Source organism: Salvelinus sp. IW2-2015, unplaced genomic scaffold, assembly GCF_002910315.2.
Source record: "Salvelinus sp. IW2-2015 unplaced genomic scaffold, ASM291031v2 Un_scaffold1546, whole genome shotgun sequence".
Taxonomy (NCBI): domain Eukaryota; kingdom Metazoa; phylum Chordata; class Actinopteri; order Salmoniformes; family Salmonidae; genus Salvelinus; species Salvelinus sp. IW2-2015.
Window position 1 is genome coordinate 67,443 of NW_019942978.1, and position 18,623 is coordinate 86,065.

The 18,623-nt window shown below is 39.1% G+C and overlaps 1 protein-coding gene across 1 annotated transcript in view; it reads left to right on the top strand.

The window, feature by feature from the left end:
* The first annotated feature begins 4,215 nt into the window (after positions 1-4,215).
* Positions 4,216-18,623, top strand: part of LOC112071207 (keratin, type II cytoskeletal 8-like) — a 27,319-nt gene continuing 12,911 nt past the window's right edge. The window contains exons 1-4 of the mRNA XM_024138655.2: positions 4,216-4,673; positions 7,760-7,968; positions 8,274-8,334; positions 8,974-9,069. Of these exons, the coding sequence (XP_023994423.1) occupies positions 4,404-4,673; positions 7,760-7,968; positions 8,274-8,334; positions 8,974-9,069 (636 nt within the window). The 5' untranslated portion in view covers positions 4,216-4,403. The remainder of the gene's footprint in view (positions 4,674-7,759; positions 7,969-8,273; positions 8,335-8,973; positions 9,070-18,623) is intronic.

Genomic DNA, 18,623 nt, shown 5'->3' on the forward strand with positions numbered 1-18,623 from the left:
GACCGTGTTTCAGAGTGTCTAACAACACAGTGTTCAGAGGTAGTCCTAACAACCACAGTTAGTTAGAGGTAGTCCTAACAACACCGTGTTAGGGAGTTCCTACAACAAGTGTTCAGAGTAGTCTAACACAGTGTTCAGAGGTAGTCCTACACAAACACCGTGTTCAGAGGTAGTCCTAACAACACCTACGGTTCAGAGGTACACCTATACAACACGTGTTCAGTAGCATATAAACACAGTGTTTCAAGGTAGTCCTAACAACACCAGTGTTCAGAGGTAGTCCTAACAACACCAGTGTTCAGAGGTAGTCCTACAACACCGTGTTCAGAGGTAGTCCTAACAACACCGTGTTCAGAGGTAGTCTAACAACACAGTGTTCAGAGGTAGTCCTAACAACACCGTGTTCAGAGGTAGTCCTAACAACACAGTGTTTCAGAGGTAGTCCTAACACAACAGTGTTCAGAGGTAGTCCTAACAACCAGTGTTCAGAGGTAGTTCCTAACAAACACGTGTTCAGAGGTAGTCCTTAACAACACGTGTTCAGAGGTAGTCCTAACAACACAGTGTTCAGAGGTAGTCCTAACACAAGTGTTCAGAGGTAGTCCTAACACACCGTGGTTCAGAGGTAGTCCACACGCACAGTTTCAGAGGTAGTCCTAACACACCGTGTTCAGAGGTAGTCTTAACAAACACACGGTGTTCAGAGGTAGTCCTAACACACACGTGTTCAGAGGTAGTCCTAACACACCGTGTTCAGAGTAGTTTCTAACGAACACGTGGTCAGAGGTAGTCCTAACAACACAGTGTTCAGAGGTAGTTCCTAACAACACAGTGTTCAGAGGTAGTCCTAAAACACGTCGAGGTAGTCTAACACACAGTGTTCAGAGTAGTCCTAAACAACACGTGTTCAGAGGTTCCTAACACACACGTGTCAGAGGTAGTCTAACAACACGTGTTCAGAGGTAGTCCTAACAACACCGTGTTCAGAGGTAGTCCTAACAACACGTGTCAGAGGTAGTCCTAACAACAAGTGTTCAGAGGTAGTCCTAACAAACACCAGTGTGTTCAGAGGTAGTCCTAAAAACATGTTCAGAGGTAGTCCAACAACACAGTGTTCAGAGGAGTAGTCCTAACACACAGTGTTCAGAGGTAGTCTAACAACACCGTGTTCAGAGGTAGTCCTAACAACACAGTGTTCAGAGGTAGTCTAACAACACAGTGTTCAGAGGTAGTTCTAACAACACTTGTTCAGAGGTAGTGCTAACAAAGCACCTTGTTCAGAGGTAGTGCTACAACACACAGTGTTCAGAGGTAAGTCCTACAAACACAAGATGTTCAGGAGGGGGGGCGGTGTGATAGGGAGGGGATTGTGGGTTAACGGTTCTAAAAAACCTGCAGATGACACCGTGATGGTTTTCAGAGTAGGTAGTACCTAACAACACAGTGGTCATGAGGTGTAGCTAAACACAGGCTAACAACACAGTGTTCAGAGGTAGTCCTAACAACACAGTGTTCAGAGGTAGTCCTAACAACACCGTGTTCAGAGGTAGTCCTAACAACACAGTGGTCAGAGGTAGTGCTAACAACACAGTGTTCAGAGGTAGTGCTAACAACACAGTGTTCAGAGGTAGTGCTAACAACACAGTGTGAAACTGCTGCAGCTACAGGGCTTAAAACTGTTTGTGAGTGTATTCTAACCACACTTCTGGTGGTTGACAGTGCTGCATATGGTGTACTGTCATGTACTACAGCAGACACTGTACAGCAGGATGGAGAGAGATGACACCGTTTCTCCCAGGAGATACCACGGAATTGTGGGCCAGTCCGCAAAGGACGGACCTGTTTACACACTCAGCTCAGAAAGACAATCTGGTTACTGGTTACAATCTGGTCTAATATCTAATATAATGAAATATAAACTCATTATAACTAATGAGATATAAAAAAAATAAACGTCCCTTTTTCAGGACCCTGTCTTTCAGAGATAATTCGTAAAAATCTAAATAACTTCACAGATCTTCATTGTAAAGGGTTTAAACACTGTTTCCCATGCTTATTCAATGAAGCATAAACAATTAACAAACATGCACCTGTGGAACGGTGGTTAAGACACTAACAGCTTACAGACGGTAGGCAATTAAGGTCACAGTTATGAAAACTTAGGACACTAAAGAGGCCTTTCTACCGACTCTGAAAAACACCAAAAGAAAGATGCCCAGGGTCCCTGCACATCTGTGGCCAGGGCAATAAATTGCAATGTCCGTACTGTGACACGCCTAAGACAGCGCTACAGGGAGACAGGACGGACAGCTGATCATTCTCGTAGTGGCAGACCACGTGTAACAACACCTGCACAGGATCGGTACATCCGAACATCACACCTGCGGGACAGGTACAGGATGGCAACAACAACTGCCTGAGATATACCAGGAACGCACAATCCCTCCATCAGTGCTCAGACTGTCCGCAATAGGCTGAGAGAGGCTGGACTGAGGGCTTGTAGGCCTGTTGTAAGGCAGGTCCTCACCAGACATCACCAGCAACAACGTTGACTATGGGCACAAACCCACCATCGCTTGACCAGACAGGACTGGCAAAAAATGCTCTTCATTGACGAGTCGTGGTTTTGTCTCACTAGGGGTGATGGTCGGAATCGCGTTTATCGTTTGAAGGAATCAGCGTTACACCGAGGCCTGTACTCTGGAGCGGGATCTATTTTGGAGGTGAGGTTCCGTCATGGTCTGGGGCGTGTGTCACAGCATCACCGGACTGAGCTTGTTGTCATTGCAGACAATCTAACGCTGTGCGTTACAGGAAGACCTCCTCCTCCCTCATGTGGTACCCTTCCTGCAGGCTCATCCTGACATGACCTCCAGCATGACAATGCCACCAGCCAACTGCTCGTTCTGTGCGTGATTTCTGCAGGACAGGAATGTCAGTGTCTGCCATGGCCAGCAAAGAGCCGGATCTCAATCCCATTAGCACATCTGGGACCGTTTGGGTCGGGGTGTGAGGGCTAGGGCCATTTCCCCCCAGAAATGTCCGGGAACTTGCAGGTGCCTTGGTAGATGAGTGGGGTAACATCTCAAAGCAAGAACGGCAAATCGGGTGCAGTCCATGAGGAGAGATGGCCTGCAGTACTTAATGCAGCTGGTGGCCACACCAGATATTGACTGTTACTTTTTGATTTTGACCCCCCCCCCCCCCCCCCCTTTGTTCAGGGACACATTATTCAATTTCTGTTAGTCACATGTCATGTGGGAACGTGTTCAGTTCATGGTCTCAGTTGTTGAATCTTGTTATGTTCATTACAAAATTTACACATGAAGTAAGTTAAGTTAAGTTTGCTGAAATAAACGCAGTTGACAGTGAGAGGACATTTCTTTTTATGCTGAGTTAGTGACAAAACAAATTATTTTAGCTAGAAATAGGTGAACTTAAGAAGTAATCAATGAGTCATAGCTAATCACAACAAAAAACGTGCTGTTTGTGCTCCGTAGTGGAGGAGGAGAGGAGGGAGAGAGAGGGAGAGAGGGAGAGAGAGAGAGAGAGAGAAGAGAGAGAGAGGAGAGAGAGATGGGAGAGAGAATAGAGGGGAGGAGAGGGAGAGAGAGAGAGAGAGAGAGGAGGGAGAGGGAGAGAGAGAGAGAGAGGAGAGGGAGAGAGAGGAGGAGAGGAGAGAGAGAGAGAGAGGAGAGAGAGAGGGGGAGGAGAGAGAGGGGAAGAGAGAAGAGAGAGAGAGAGAGGAGAGGGAGAGAGAGGGGGAGAAAGAGGGGGGGGAGAGGGTTCCCAGTGAATACCATTGTAAATACAACCCATGTTTATGTTTATTTATTTTCCCTTTTATACTTTAACTATTTGCACATCATTATAACACTGTATATAGACAAAAACATTTGACATTTTTCTATCATGTTTACTGTACATTTTTWATTTCACTTTTGTTTATTATCTATTTAACTTGCTTTGTCAATATAAATGTATGTTTCCCATGCCAATAAAGTCATTTGAATTGAAATTGAGAGAGGGAGAGGGAGAGGTGGGGGGAGAGAGGAGGCACTGAGACAGGCAGTGTGGGGCCATGAAAAGGAGAGAGCTGAATGGGGTGTTTAACTGGTTCTGCAGAGTGAGAATAACATAACCACCCCCACCCTGAGGAAGAGGAGTTTATAAGGAGGGCAGAACATCTGAGACAACTCACTGAGGTCAGATAGCCCCGCTGCTGTCCTGTCCTCTTCTGCACTATCACTTTTATTCTCACTCGTCTCTGTCTGGGATTCTCACGCGTCTCCATCTCTCCYTCTGTGATTCTCACGCGTCTCCATCTCTCCATCTGTGATTCTCACACGTCTTCACCTCTCTGTCTGTGACTCTCCCTCCACCTCTCCGTCTCTCCTTCCACCATGAGCCTGAGGTCCAAGCGTATCAGCAGCTCCCGTGGTTCTGTGCGGAGACACAGCGGGGGCTTCAGTGGCATGTCCCTGGGTAGCAGCTCTCTGTACGCGGGGGGCTCAAACGGCCACCACAGCAGTCCTTTCCACTCAGTCTCTGTCAACAGGAGCCTGCTGGCCCCCCTTAACCTGGAGATCGACCCCAACCTACAGGTGACACGTATCCATGAGAAAGAGCAGATCAAGGGCCTCAACAACCGATTCGCATCCTTCATCGATAAGGTATGTAGTCATCGCTGAGAATTATTAGGTTACATCCCAATGTCTATACTAGCATACTGCTTTGATTGCTTACCCAATACAGTCATTCAATGAGTGTTTTATTTTTTACCTTTATTTAACTAGGCAAGTCAGTTAAGAACAAATTCTTATTTACAATGACGGCCAAACCCTAACCCGGACGACGCTGGYCCAATTGTGCGCCGCCCTATGGGACTCCCAATCACGGCTTGTTGTGAGTGATACAGCCTGGAATCGAACCAGGGTGTCTGTAGTGACACCTCTAGGACTGAGATGCAGAGCCTTAGACCGCTACGCCACTCAGGAGCCCCTACTACACAAGCTACTTCGGTTTTAGTCATCATCATAGATGGCACTGATTTATTGTCTTTTGAAGCAGCTACAAAAGGAGCGAAAGCTAGTTTGGTTTTAGCCAAACTAGCCTGGAAAAGGGAGAACAAACAAAGTGATTGCCATCTGTGTCTGTTTTCACATGCATTGCWACAATAACCCATTCAATCCCATTGATCACAATAGTGAGATACATTTTTTTTATTATGCATTATTAAAGTTGTCTATTATGAATCATAGACATTTCATATGATTTCTCAAAATGGTCACAAGACCACAATCATACATCATACAAGGTGTACTTTTACAGACAAATTTGACACCAGAAGTCCGTATTCAACAGCAAATTAGTAATGTTTTCAGTAGATTGGAGTTGAGTTGGGTTATGGATACACTTGATCAAAATGATATTACACGTGGATTTACCATCATCCATTAGCCTTTATGTTTGAAATAGGGATTTTGACTGTAAAACATCATATTGTGTTATTTCAGTATAGACCCATAATTGGCCATGTATAGACTCATAAACTGAATTAGTGTAATAACTTAACAAATATTTAATGTCAGTAGGTTTGTTTAGGTCTACCCTTCTTGCACAAGAGTAGACCTGGTTTGTCAGAGTATTGGGACATGTAGCCATAGGTGGAATCCTGGTTCGTATGGGCTGAGATATGCAGGCATAGATCTGGTTTATATTAGTATTGGGACACAGTCAAAGGTGTAGTCCTGGTTTGTATGAGTACTGGAGCTGAGGTGCAGGGGTAGTCCTGGTTTGCTGTTTGGGGTTTTAGGCTGGGTTTCTGTACAGCACTTTGAGATATCAGCTGATGTAAGAAGGGCTATATAAATACATTTCATTTGATTTGTAGGAGTATTGGAGCTGAGGTTCAGGGGTAAACCTGACTTACAGTTTATGAGTATTCAGTCTTTGGCACATTTAGACCTGGCTTAGTTGACTAATTGGGTTCAAGCACAGGTGCAGACGTTGTAGGTAGGTAATATGGGTCTGAAATGCAAATGTACACCCACAGTATTTGTATGAGGTTTGGGGGTGCCACACAGGTTTACTGCTGTGTGGCACCCCCAATTCTCATAAAAATACCAGGACTATATATATGTATATATACACAAAAGTATGTGGACATCCCTTCAAATGAGTGGATTTGGCTATTTCAGCCATACCCGTTGCTGACAGGTGTATAAATTCGAGCACACAGCCATGCAATCTCCATAGACAAACATTGGCAGTAGAATGGCCCGTACTGAAGACCTCAGTGACTTTCAATGTGACAACATCATAGGATGCCACCTTTCCAACAAGTCAGTTAGTCAAATGTCTGCCCTGTTATTGTTGCCCCGATCAACTGTAAGTGCTGTTATTGTTGCCCCTATCAACTGTAAGTGCTGTTATTGTAAAGTGGAAACGTCTAGGAGCAACAACGGCTCAGCTGCGAAGTGGTAGGTCYCACAAGCTCACAGAACGGGACCGCCGAGTGCTGAAGCGCGTAACACGTAAAAGTAGTCTGTCCTCGGATGCAACACTCACTACCGATTTCCAAACTGCCTCTGGAAACAACGTCAGCACAATACGTGTTTTGGTCGTTTAAAGCTCTCAGCCATTGGACTCTGGGATCGATGGAAATGCGGATATCAGTTTGACTCGAGCTAACCCATGAAAACAAAGTCACCTGCTCTTTCACAGCCGTGGTCACTGACACACAGCTTACATTACAATTCCCCTTTCTCACGGAGTGGGTAACAGAGTCACAATAGAGGCTTTGTGCCTGTTCTACGCTACGGATCATCAGCTCTACAGCTCTTGGTTTCCTGTAATAACAAGCTCCTATTCCTCTCAGCAGGTAGCCTGGACCTGAGATATTTTGACACAAATCATGCCCTAAGGGTGTGATTCACTTGGAATGCAAAGCCCATTTAAAGACGTTAAATAACAAGTAAAATACATTTAAAGACATCAAATAACAAGTCAAATAAAATTTAAGACGTCAAATAACAAGTCTAATACATTTTAAGACATCAAATAACAAGTAAAATACATTTAAAGACGTCAAATAACAAGTCAAATACATATAAAGAACTATGTCCTATTTCTCTCAGCTCGGTGGTAATCTGATAAAAACAGGTCAGACGTGGTGTGATCATCCAAGACCGGAAAATTCCCTGAAGTGTTTAGGAAGAGAGCTTTTGTGTTGATCGCAGACGGACAATGGGAAGAGAACAGTGAGACCTTGTGCGTGAAATAGATCCTAGAGAGATCTCAGTCAGTTGTAGCTGTTAAAACCAGAATAATTAACTTAACATACAAACACTGTTGTTATCCATCTACTCAGCACAGCTGATATTAAAAAAGTCTGGGAGATTTCTTCAGATTGCTTCAAAGGTCTATTAATTAAACAGTTCACTCCAAGCCCATACATTACTGCAGAAAACATGTTTGGAAGGTAAAGGGCKTCAATGACATGTCAAGACAAAATATTGTAGCAATTTGAGGTGGCTAGTCCAACCAGGACTTGGACCCAGGTCCCTGCGACTGTCAGTCCAGACTCAAGCCATTACACCAAGAGGTGTAGAACCAAGACAAAGTGTTGTACCAAGGTCTCTATTAAAGTTGCTACGATGTATATGTATAGTAGACTACACTCAACATCTTCCTCCCGATGCTTGGACTGTTGCCACTATTTCATCAGCTACGGGCTTCTCTCTCTCCTCCCTTTAAGGTGTGTTTTCTGGAGCAGCAGAATAAGGTGTTGGAAACTAAGTTTGACCTGCTGCACGGTAAGCAGACGGGCCGCTCCAACATCGAGCCGCTGTTCGAGGTCTACATGGCCAACCTCCGCCGCCAGATGGACGTGGTCAACAACGACAAGACCAAGCTGGACGGAGAGCTGAGGAACATGCAGGGGCTGGTGGAGGACTTCAAACACAAGTAGGAGTCTGTCTGTCTGTCTGTCTCTGTCTGTCTGTCTGTCTGTCTGTCTGTCTGTCTGTCTGTCTGTCTGTCTGTCTGTCTGTCTGTCTGTCTGTCTGTCTGTCTGTCTGTCTGTCTGGAGAGCTGAGGAACATGCAGGGGCTGGTAGGGGACTTCAAACACAAAAAGTCTCAAAAGCCTTAAAACAGATTTGTAAGCAATTGAGACAGAGCCAACCTATTTATTAAACCCTAAATGATGGATGTCAGAACCTTACTTCCATGACCTAATTCAATATCTTGTCACCTGTTCTTCTGACCTAGATACGAAGATGAGATCAACAAGAGAAACAATCTGGAGAATGAATTTGTGATCCTGAAAAAGGTGAGAACATCACGTTTCCTCAGTGATACCTGATTGGTGTTTTAATGGTGCAGTCTCTGAATATCAATATTACATGCCTTTTGGACTACTTTATGGACACAACACCATACTATGACATCAACTTCATGTTGTGATCAGCGATACACTGCAGCACCATGGGAGTGAGGTTAAGTTAATGAACAAGCACTGCAGGTGAAAAGGACACAGCGAGACAGAGACCACAATAGCTAGTATGAGCAAACCTGCCCCACCTTCTACGAGATGAAAAAAACTTTAAGCTCGTAAGATATCATATCGCCACTGAACAAGAACTGAGCGTGCGGTGTATAGGGGAGACAGAGAAAATCTCAACCAAACCACGATCAAAGCCAATTTCAACCTAACTAATAGCTTTGCAATGAAACTTTGCAATCCGTCTAAATTMCTCCTGGTATGTTTCGACAAACAGTGGTAGTTACATTTGAGTCGTTTAGCAGACGCTCTTKTCCAGATCAATTAGGATTAAGTACCTTGCTCAAGGGCACATCGGCAGATGTTTCACCTAGTCGGCTCAGGGATTCAAACCAGCGACCTTTTAGTTACTGACCCAATGGTCTTAAGCGCTAGCCTACGAGTAACTACAGTTTGTTGTCCTTTCAGGATGTGGACTCAGCATACCTGGTGAAGGCAGACCTGGAAAACAAGGGGGGAGCTCTGACTGATGAGATAAACTTCCTCAGGTCCATCTATGAGGAGGTAAGGTCATTACTGTATTTCCTGTATTACAATACAATACAATATATTACACTAACAATATATTACAATACAATACAGTACAATATATTACCAATACAGTACAATATATTACAATACAATACAATACATTACATTACAGTACAATATATTACAATACAGTACAATATATTACAATACAGTACAATACAATATATTACAATACAATATATTACAGTACAATATATTACAATACAATACAGTACTTTACAGTACAATATATTACAATACAATACAATAGATTACAATACAATATATTACAATACAATACATTACAATATATTACAATACAATATATTACAATACAATATATTACCAATAGAGTACAACATATTACAATACAATATAATATATTACAATACAATACAATACATTACAATACAATACAATATATTACAATACAGTACAATATATTACAATACAACACAATACATTACAATACAATACAATATATTACAATACAATATATTACAATATATTACCAATACATTACAATATATTACAATACATTACAATACAATACAATACATTACAATACAATACAAAATATTACAATATAATACATTACAATATATTACCAATACAGTACAATATATTACAATACAATACAATATATTACAATATATTACAATACAATACAATACAATACAATATATTACAATACATTACAATATATTGCAATACAATATGTTACAATACAATACAATATATTACAATACAATATATTACAATACAATACAATATATTACAATACAATACAATATATTACAATACATTACAATATATTGCAATACAATATGTTACAATACAATAAAATATATTACAATACAATATATTACAATACAATACAATATATTACAATACAATACAATATATTACAATACAATACAATACATTTCAATATATTACAATAAATTGCAATATATTACATTGCAANACAAGGGGGGAGCTCTGACTGATGAGATAAACTTCCTCAGGTCCATCTATGAGGAGGTAAGGTCATTACTGTATTTCCTGTATTACAATACAATATATTACAATACAATATATTACAATACAATACATTACAATATATTACCAATACAGTACAATATATTACAATACAATATATTACAGTACAATATATTACAATACAATACATTACAATATATTACCAATACAGTACAACATATTAGAATACATTATAATATATTACAATACAATACAATACATTACAATATATTACAATACAATACATTACATTACAATACAATATATTACAATACAGTACAATATATTACAATACAATAAAATACATTACAATACAATACAATATATTACAATACACTACATTACAATATATTACCAATACATTACAATATATTACAAGACATTACAATATATTACAACACAATACAATACAATACAATACATTACAATACAATACAATACAATATATTACAATACAATACATTACAATATATTACCAATACAGTACAATATATTACAATACAATACAATATATTACAATATATTACAATACAGTACAATATATTACAATACAATATATTACAATACAATATATTACAATATATTCCAATACAATACAATAAAATATATTACAATACAATACAATATATTGCCGTACAATATATTACAATACAACACAATATATTACAATGCATTACAATATATTACAATACAATATATTACAATACAATACATTACAATACAATATATTACAATACAATACAATACAATATATTACAATACAATATATTACAATACAATAAAATAAAATATATTACAATACAATACAATATAATATATTACAATACAATACAATACATTACAATATATTACAATAAATTACAATATATTACATTGTAATATATTACAATACAATACAATATATTGCAGTACAATATATTACAATACAATATATTACAATACAATACAATATTTTACAATACAATACAATATATTACAATACAATACAATATATTACAACACAAAATATTACCATACAATATAGTACAATACACAAAGTAATTTGAAACTATAAAAGATGAAGAAAAATTTCAAATATTTTGTTGGGTGAAAAGCCAAAATGTGCAGTTTTGGCAAGCCAAATATGTGTCCCTCTCTGCACAGCCTGAGGGACAGCCAGTGAAAAATGCAAAGTAATGTTGATAATATTCTCCATTTAGCTTAGTTTTGTTTTGTCTTTCGTACCAGGTCATGTGTCTTCTCAGTCATGTTGACCTGGTCTACTACTGTTGCTTTAATGTTAGTTGTTGTTCTGATTAATATTGTTGTTGTAGCTGTTTTTAATGGTAATCGCCATGTCCACTACTACTATTATTATTGCTGTTAGTCCCACCATTTATTTTTATAATAATATATATATTATTTTGTGTATATAATATCATATATATTTTATTGAAATTTTTCGATATGTATACCTTTGACAATGTAAGTTAATATAACTTGCCATGTCAATAAAGTCAAATTGAATTGAATTGAATTGAATTGAGAGAGGAGAGGGAGGAGAGAGAGAGAAGGAGGAGGGAGAGAGAGAGAGAGAGGAGGAGGGAGAGAGGGGGAGGAGAGAGAGGGGAAGAGAGAGAGAAGAGAGAGAGAGAGGAGAGGGAGAGAGAGTGGGGGAGAAAGAGGGGGAGAGGGTTCCCAGTGAATACCATGTTAAATACAACCCATGTTTATGTTTATTTATTTTCCCTTTTATACTTTAACTATTTGCACATCATTATAACACTGTATATAGACAAAAACATTTGACATTTTTCTATCATGTTTACTGTACATTTTTTATTTCACTTTTGTTTATTATCTATTTAACTTGCTTTGTCAATTATAAATGTATGTTTCCCATGCAATAAAGTCATTTGAATTGAAATTGAGAGAGGGAGAGGGAGAGGTGGGGGGAGAGAGGAGGCACTGAGAAGGCAGTGGTGGGGCCATGAAAAGGAGAGAGCTGAATGGGGTGTTTAACTGGTTCTGCAGAGTGAGAATAACATAACCACCCCACCCTGAGGAAGAGGAGTTTATAAGGAGGGCAGAACATCTGAGACAACTCACTGAGGTCAGATAGCCCGCTGCTGTCCTGTCCTCTTCTGCACTATTCACTTTTATTCTCACTCGTCTCTGTCTGGGATTCTCACGCGTCTCCATCTCTCCGTCTGTGTTTCTCACGCGTCTCCATCTCTCCATCTGTGATTCTCACACCGTTCTTCACCTCTCTGTCTGTGACTCTCCCTCCACCTCTCCGTCTCTCCTTCCACCATGAGCCTCCTGAGGTCCAAGCGTATCAGCAGCTCCGTGGTTCTGTGCGGAGACAACGCGGGGGCTTCAGTGGCATGTCCCTGGGTAGCAGCTTCTCTGTACGCGGGGCGGCTCAAACGGCCACACACAGCAGTCCTTTCCACTCAGTCTCTGTCAACAGGAGCCTGCTGGCCCCCCTTAACCTGGAGATCGACCCCAACTACGGTGACACGTATCCATGAGAAAGAGGCAGATCCAAGGGCCTCAACAACCGATTCGCATCCTTCATCGATAAGGTATGTAGTCATCCTGAGAATTATTAGGTTATACATCCCAATGTCTTATCTAGCATACTGCTTTGATTGCTTACCCAATACAGTCATTCAATGAGTGTTTTATTTTTTACCTTTATTTAACTAGGCAAGTCAGTTAAGAACAAATTCTTATTTACAATGACGGCCAAACCTAACCCGGACGACGCTGGCCCAATTGTGCGCCGCCCTATGGGACTCCCAATCACGGCTTGTTGTGAGTGATACAGCCTGGAATCGAACCAGGGTGTCTGTAGTGACACCTCTAGGACTGAGATGCAGAGCCTTAGACCGCTACGCCTCAGGAGCCCCTACTCACACAATGCTACTTCGGTTTTAGTCATCATCAAGATGGCACTGATTTTTGTCTTTTGAAGCCCTACAAAAGGAGCGAAAGCTAGTTTTGGTTTTAGCCAACTAGCCTGGAAAAGGGAGGAACAACAAAAGTGATTGCCATCTGTGTCTGTTTTCACATGCATTGCTACAATAACCACATTCAATCCCATTGATCACAATAGTGAGATACTTTTTTTTATTATGCATTATTAAAGTTGTCTATTATGAATCATAGACATTTCATATGATTTCTCAAAAAATGGTCACAAAGACCACAATCATACATCATACAAGGTGTACTTTTACAGACAAATTTGACACCCAGAAGTCCGTATTCAACAGCAAATTAGTAATGTTTTCAGTAGATTGGAGTTGAGTTGGGTTATGGATACACTTGATCAAAATGATATTACACGTGGATTACCATCATCCATTAGCCTTTATGTTTTGAAATAGGGATTTTGACTGTAAAACATCATATTGTGTTTTATTTCAGTATAGACCCATAATTGGGCCATGATAAGAACTTCATAAACTGAATTAGTGTAATACATTAACAAATATTTAATGTCAGTAGGGTTTAGTTTTACGATCTGCACAAGGGTAGACGCTGGTTTGTCAGAGTATTGGGACAGTTAAGCCATAGGTGGAATCCTGGTTTCATATGGGCTGAGATATGCAGGCATAGATCTGGTTTTATTAGTATTTGGGCACACAGTCAAAGGTGTAAGACCTGGTTTGTAAGGAGTATTGGAGCTGAGGTGAGGGGTAGTCCGTTTGCGGTTTGGGGTTTTAGGCTGGGTTTCTGTAAAGCACTTTGAGATATCAGCTGATGTAAGAAGGGCTATATAAATACATTTGATTTGATTTGAAGGAGTATTGGAGCTGAGGTTCAGGGGTAACCCTGACTTACAGTTTACTGAGTATTCAGTCTTTGGCCCATTTAGACCTGGCTTGTTGACTAATTGGGTTCAAGCACAGGTGCAGACGTTGTGTAGGTAGGTAATATGGGTCTGAAATGCAAATGTACACCCAGTATTTGTATGAGGTTTGGGGGTGCCACACAGGTTTACTGCTGTGTGGCACCCCAATTCTCATAAAAATACCAGGACTATATATATGTATATATACACAAAAGTATGTGGACATCCCTTCAAATGAGTGGAATTTGGCTATTTCAGCCATACCCGTTGCTGACAGGTGTATAAATTCGAGCACACAGCCATGCAATCTCCATAGACAAACAAATTGGAAGTAGAATGGCCCGTACTGAAGACCTCAGTGACTTTCAATGTGACAACATCATAGAATGCCACCTTTCAACAAGTCAGTTAGAGTCAAATGTCTGCCCTGTTATTGTTGCCCCCCGATCAACTTGTACGTGCTGTTATTGTTGCCCTATTCAAATGTAAGTGCTGTTATTGTAAAGTGGAAACGTCTAGGAGCAACACACGGCTCAGCTGCGAAGTGGTAGGTCACACAAGCTCACAGAACGGGACCTGCCGAAGTGCTGAAGCGCGTCACACGTAAAAGTAGTCTGTCCTCGGATGCAACACTCACGTACGATTTCCAAACTGCCTCTGGCAAACAACGTCAGCACAATACGTGTTTTGGTCGTTTAAACGCTCTCAGCCATTGGACTCTGGGATCGATGGAAATGCGGATATCAGTTTGACTCGAAGCTAACCATGAAAACAAAGTCACTTGCTCTTTTCCACAAGCCGTGGTCCCTGCACACACCCACCAGGCTATCCTACGCTTATTCGTCAAATTTCCCCTTCATACACGGAGTGGGTAACAGGGTCACATATGAGCTTTGTGCCTGCTTCTACTGCTGAGTTCTCTGTAATAACACAAGCTCCTATTCCTCTCAGCAGGTAGCTTGGAACCTGAGGAATATTTTGACACAAATCATGCCCTAAGGGTGTGATTCACTTGGAATGCCATAGCCTTATTTAAGACGTTTAATAATAACGTAAAATGCTTTAAAGACATGAAATACAATTGTCAAATTAAATTTAAGACGTCAAATAACAAGTCTAATAATTCATTTTAAGACATCAAATAACAAGTAAAATACATTTAAAGACGTCAAATAACAAGTCAAATACCATATAAAGAACTATGTCCTATTTCTTCTCAGCTCGGTGGTAATTGATAAAAAACAGGTCAGACGTGTGTGATCATCCAAGACCGGAAATTCCTGAAGTGTTTAGGAAGAGAGCTTTTGTGTTGATCGCAGACGGACAATGGGAAGAGAACAGTGAGACTTGTGCGGTGAAATAGATCCTAGAGAGATCTCAGTCAGTTGTAGCTGTTAAACCAGAATAATTAACACTAGCTGATATTAAAAAAGTCTGGAGATTTCTTCAGATTGCTTCAAAGGTCTATTAATTAAACAGTTCACTCCAAGCCCATACATTTATCGTGCAGAAACATGTTTGGAAGCGTAAAGGGCCTCAATGACATGTCAAGACAAAATTATTGTAGCAATTTGAGGTGGCTAGTCCAACCAGGACTTGGACCCAGGTCCTGCGACTGTCGGTCCAGACTTAAGCCATTCTTACACCAAGAGGTGTAGAACCAAGACAAAGTGTTGTACCAAGGTCTCTCATTAAAGTTGCTACGATGTATATTATAGTAGACTACACTCAAATCATTCCTTCCCGATGCTTGGACTGTTGCCACTATATTTCATCAGCTACGGGCTTCTCTCTCTCCTCCCTTTAGGTGTGTTTTCTGGAGCAGCAGAATAAGGGTGTTGGAAACTAAGTTTGACCTGCTGCCACGGTAAGCAGACGGGCCGCTCCACATCGAGCCGCTGTTTCGAGGTCTACAATGGCCACCTCCGCCGCCATGGACGTGGTCAACAACGACAAGACTCAAGCTGGACCGGAGAGCTGAGGAACTGCAGGGGCTGTGGAGGACTTCAAACACAAGTAGGAGTCTGTCTGTCTGTCTGTCTCTGTCTGTCTTTCTGTCTGTCTCTGTCTGTCTGTCTGTTGCTCTGTCTGTCTGTCTGTCTGTCTTGTTCTGTCTGTCTGTTTCTGGTCTGTCTGTCTGTCTGTCTGTTGTCTGTCTGGGTCTGTCCTGTCTGTCTGGAGAGCTGAGGAACATGCAAGGTCTGGTGGAGGACTTCAAACACAAGTAGGAGTCTGTCTGTCTGTCTGTCTGTCTGTCTGTCTGTCTGTCTGTCTGTCTGTCTGTCTGGAGAGCTGAGGAACATGCAGGGGCTGGTAGGGGACTTCAAACCACAAAAAGTCTCAAAATCCTTAAACAGATTTGTAAGCAATTGAGACAGAGCCAAACCTATTTATTAAACCCTAAATGATGGATGTCAGAAACCTTACTTCTCATGACTAATTCAATATCTTGTCCCACCTGTTCTTCTGACCTAGATACGAAGATGAGATCAAACAAGAGAAACAATCTGGAGAATGAATTTGTGATCCTGAAAAAGTGAGAAATCACGTTTTTCCTCAGTGATACCTGATTGGTGTTTTAATGGTGCAGTCTCCTGAATATATCAATTATTACATGCCTTTTGGACTACTTTATGGACACAAACCATACTATTGACATAACTTCATGTTGTGAATCAGCGGATACATCTGCAGCACCATTGGGAGTGAGTTAAGTTTTGAACAAGCACTGCAGGTGAAAAGGACACAGCGAGAACAGAGACCACAATAGCTAGTATGAGCAAACCTGCCCACCTTCTACGAGATGAAAAAACAACTTTAAGCTCGTAAGATATCATATCGCCACTGAACAAGAACTGAGCGTGGGTGTATAGGGGAGACAGAGAAAATCTCAACCAAACCACGATCAAGCCAATTTCAACCTAACTAATAGCTTTGCAATGAAACTTTGCAATCCGTCTAAATTGCTCCTGGTATGTTTCGACAAACAGTGGTAGTTACATTTGAGTCGTTTAGCAAGACCGCTCTTATCCAGGATCAATTAGGATTAAGTACCTTGCTCAAGGGCACATCGGCAGATGTTTCACCTAGTCGCGCTCAGGGATTCAACCAGCGACCTTTTGGTTACCTGACCAATGCTCTTAAGCGCTAGCCTACGAGTAACTACAGTTTGTTGTCCTTTCAGGATGTGGACTCAGCATACCTGGTGAAGGCAGACCTGGAAAACAAGGGGGAGCTCTGACTGATGCAGATAAATCTTCCTCAGGTCCATCTATTGATGTTTGAGGGTAATAATATTACGAGCGAGCATTGTCAATCTCCGTGTATCATACGTAATTTTCTACCTGTATTACAATACAATATATTACAATACAATATATTACAACATACAATACATTACAATATATTCCAATACAGTACAATATATTACACATACAATATATTACAGTACAATATATTCAATACAATACATTACAATATATTACAAATACAGTAACACATATTAGAATACATTATAATATATTACAATACATACAATACATTAAATATATTACAATACAATACATTACATTACAATACAATATATTACAATACAGTACAATATATTACAATACAATAAAATACATTAACAATACAATACAATATATTACAATACACTACATTACAATATATTACCAATACATTACAATATATTACAGACATTACAATATATTACAACACAATACAATACAATACAATACATTACAATACAATACAATACATAATATATTACAATACAATACATTACAATATATTACCAATACAGTACAATATATTACAATACAATACAATATATTACAATTATTACAATACAGTACACATATATCAATACAATTATATTACATATCAATATATTACAATATATCAATTACAATACAATAAATATATTACAATACAATACAATATATTGCCGACAATATATTACAATAACAACACAATATATTACAATGCATTACAATATATTACAATACAATATATTCAAACTAATACAATACATTACAATACAATATATTACAATACAATACAATCAAATATATACAATACATATATTACAATACAATAAAATAAAATATATTACAATACAATACAATATAATTATATTACAATACAATACAATACATTACAATATATATTCATAAATTACAATATATTACATTGTAATATATTTACAATACAATACAATATATTGCAGTACAATATATTACAATACAATATATTACAATACAATACAATATTTTACAATACAATCAATATATTACAATACAATACATATATTACAACACAAAATATTACCATACAATATAGTCAATACAGCACAAAATATTACATACAATATATTACAATACAATATAGTACAATACAATACAATATATTACAATAACAATATCTTACAATACAATAGAATATATTACATATACTAAATCAATATATTAAATACCAAAATTTAATCTTGCAATACAATATAAATTACATATACAATATAGTACAATACAATACAATATAATCACAATACAATATATTACAATTACAATACAATATATTACAATACATACATTCCAAGTCAATATATTACAATACAATATAGTAAAATACAAATACAATATATTACAATACAATACATTACAATACAATACATTACAATACATTC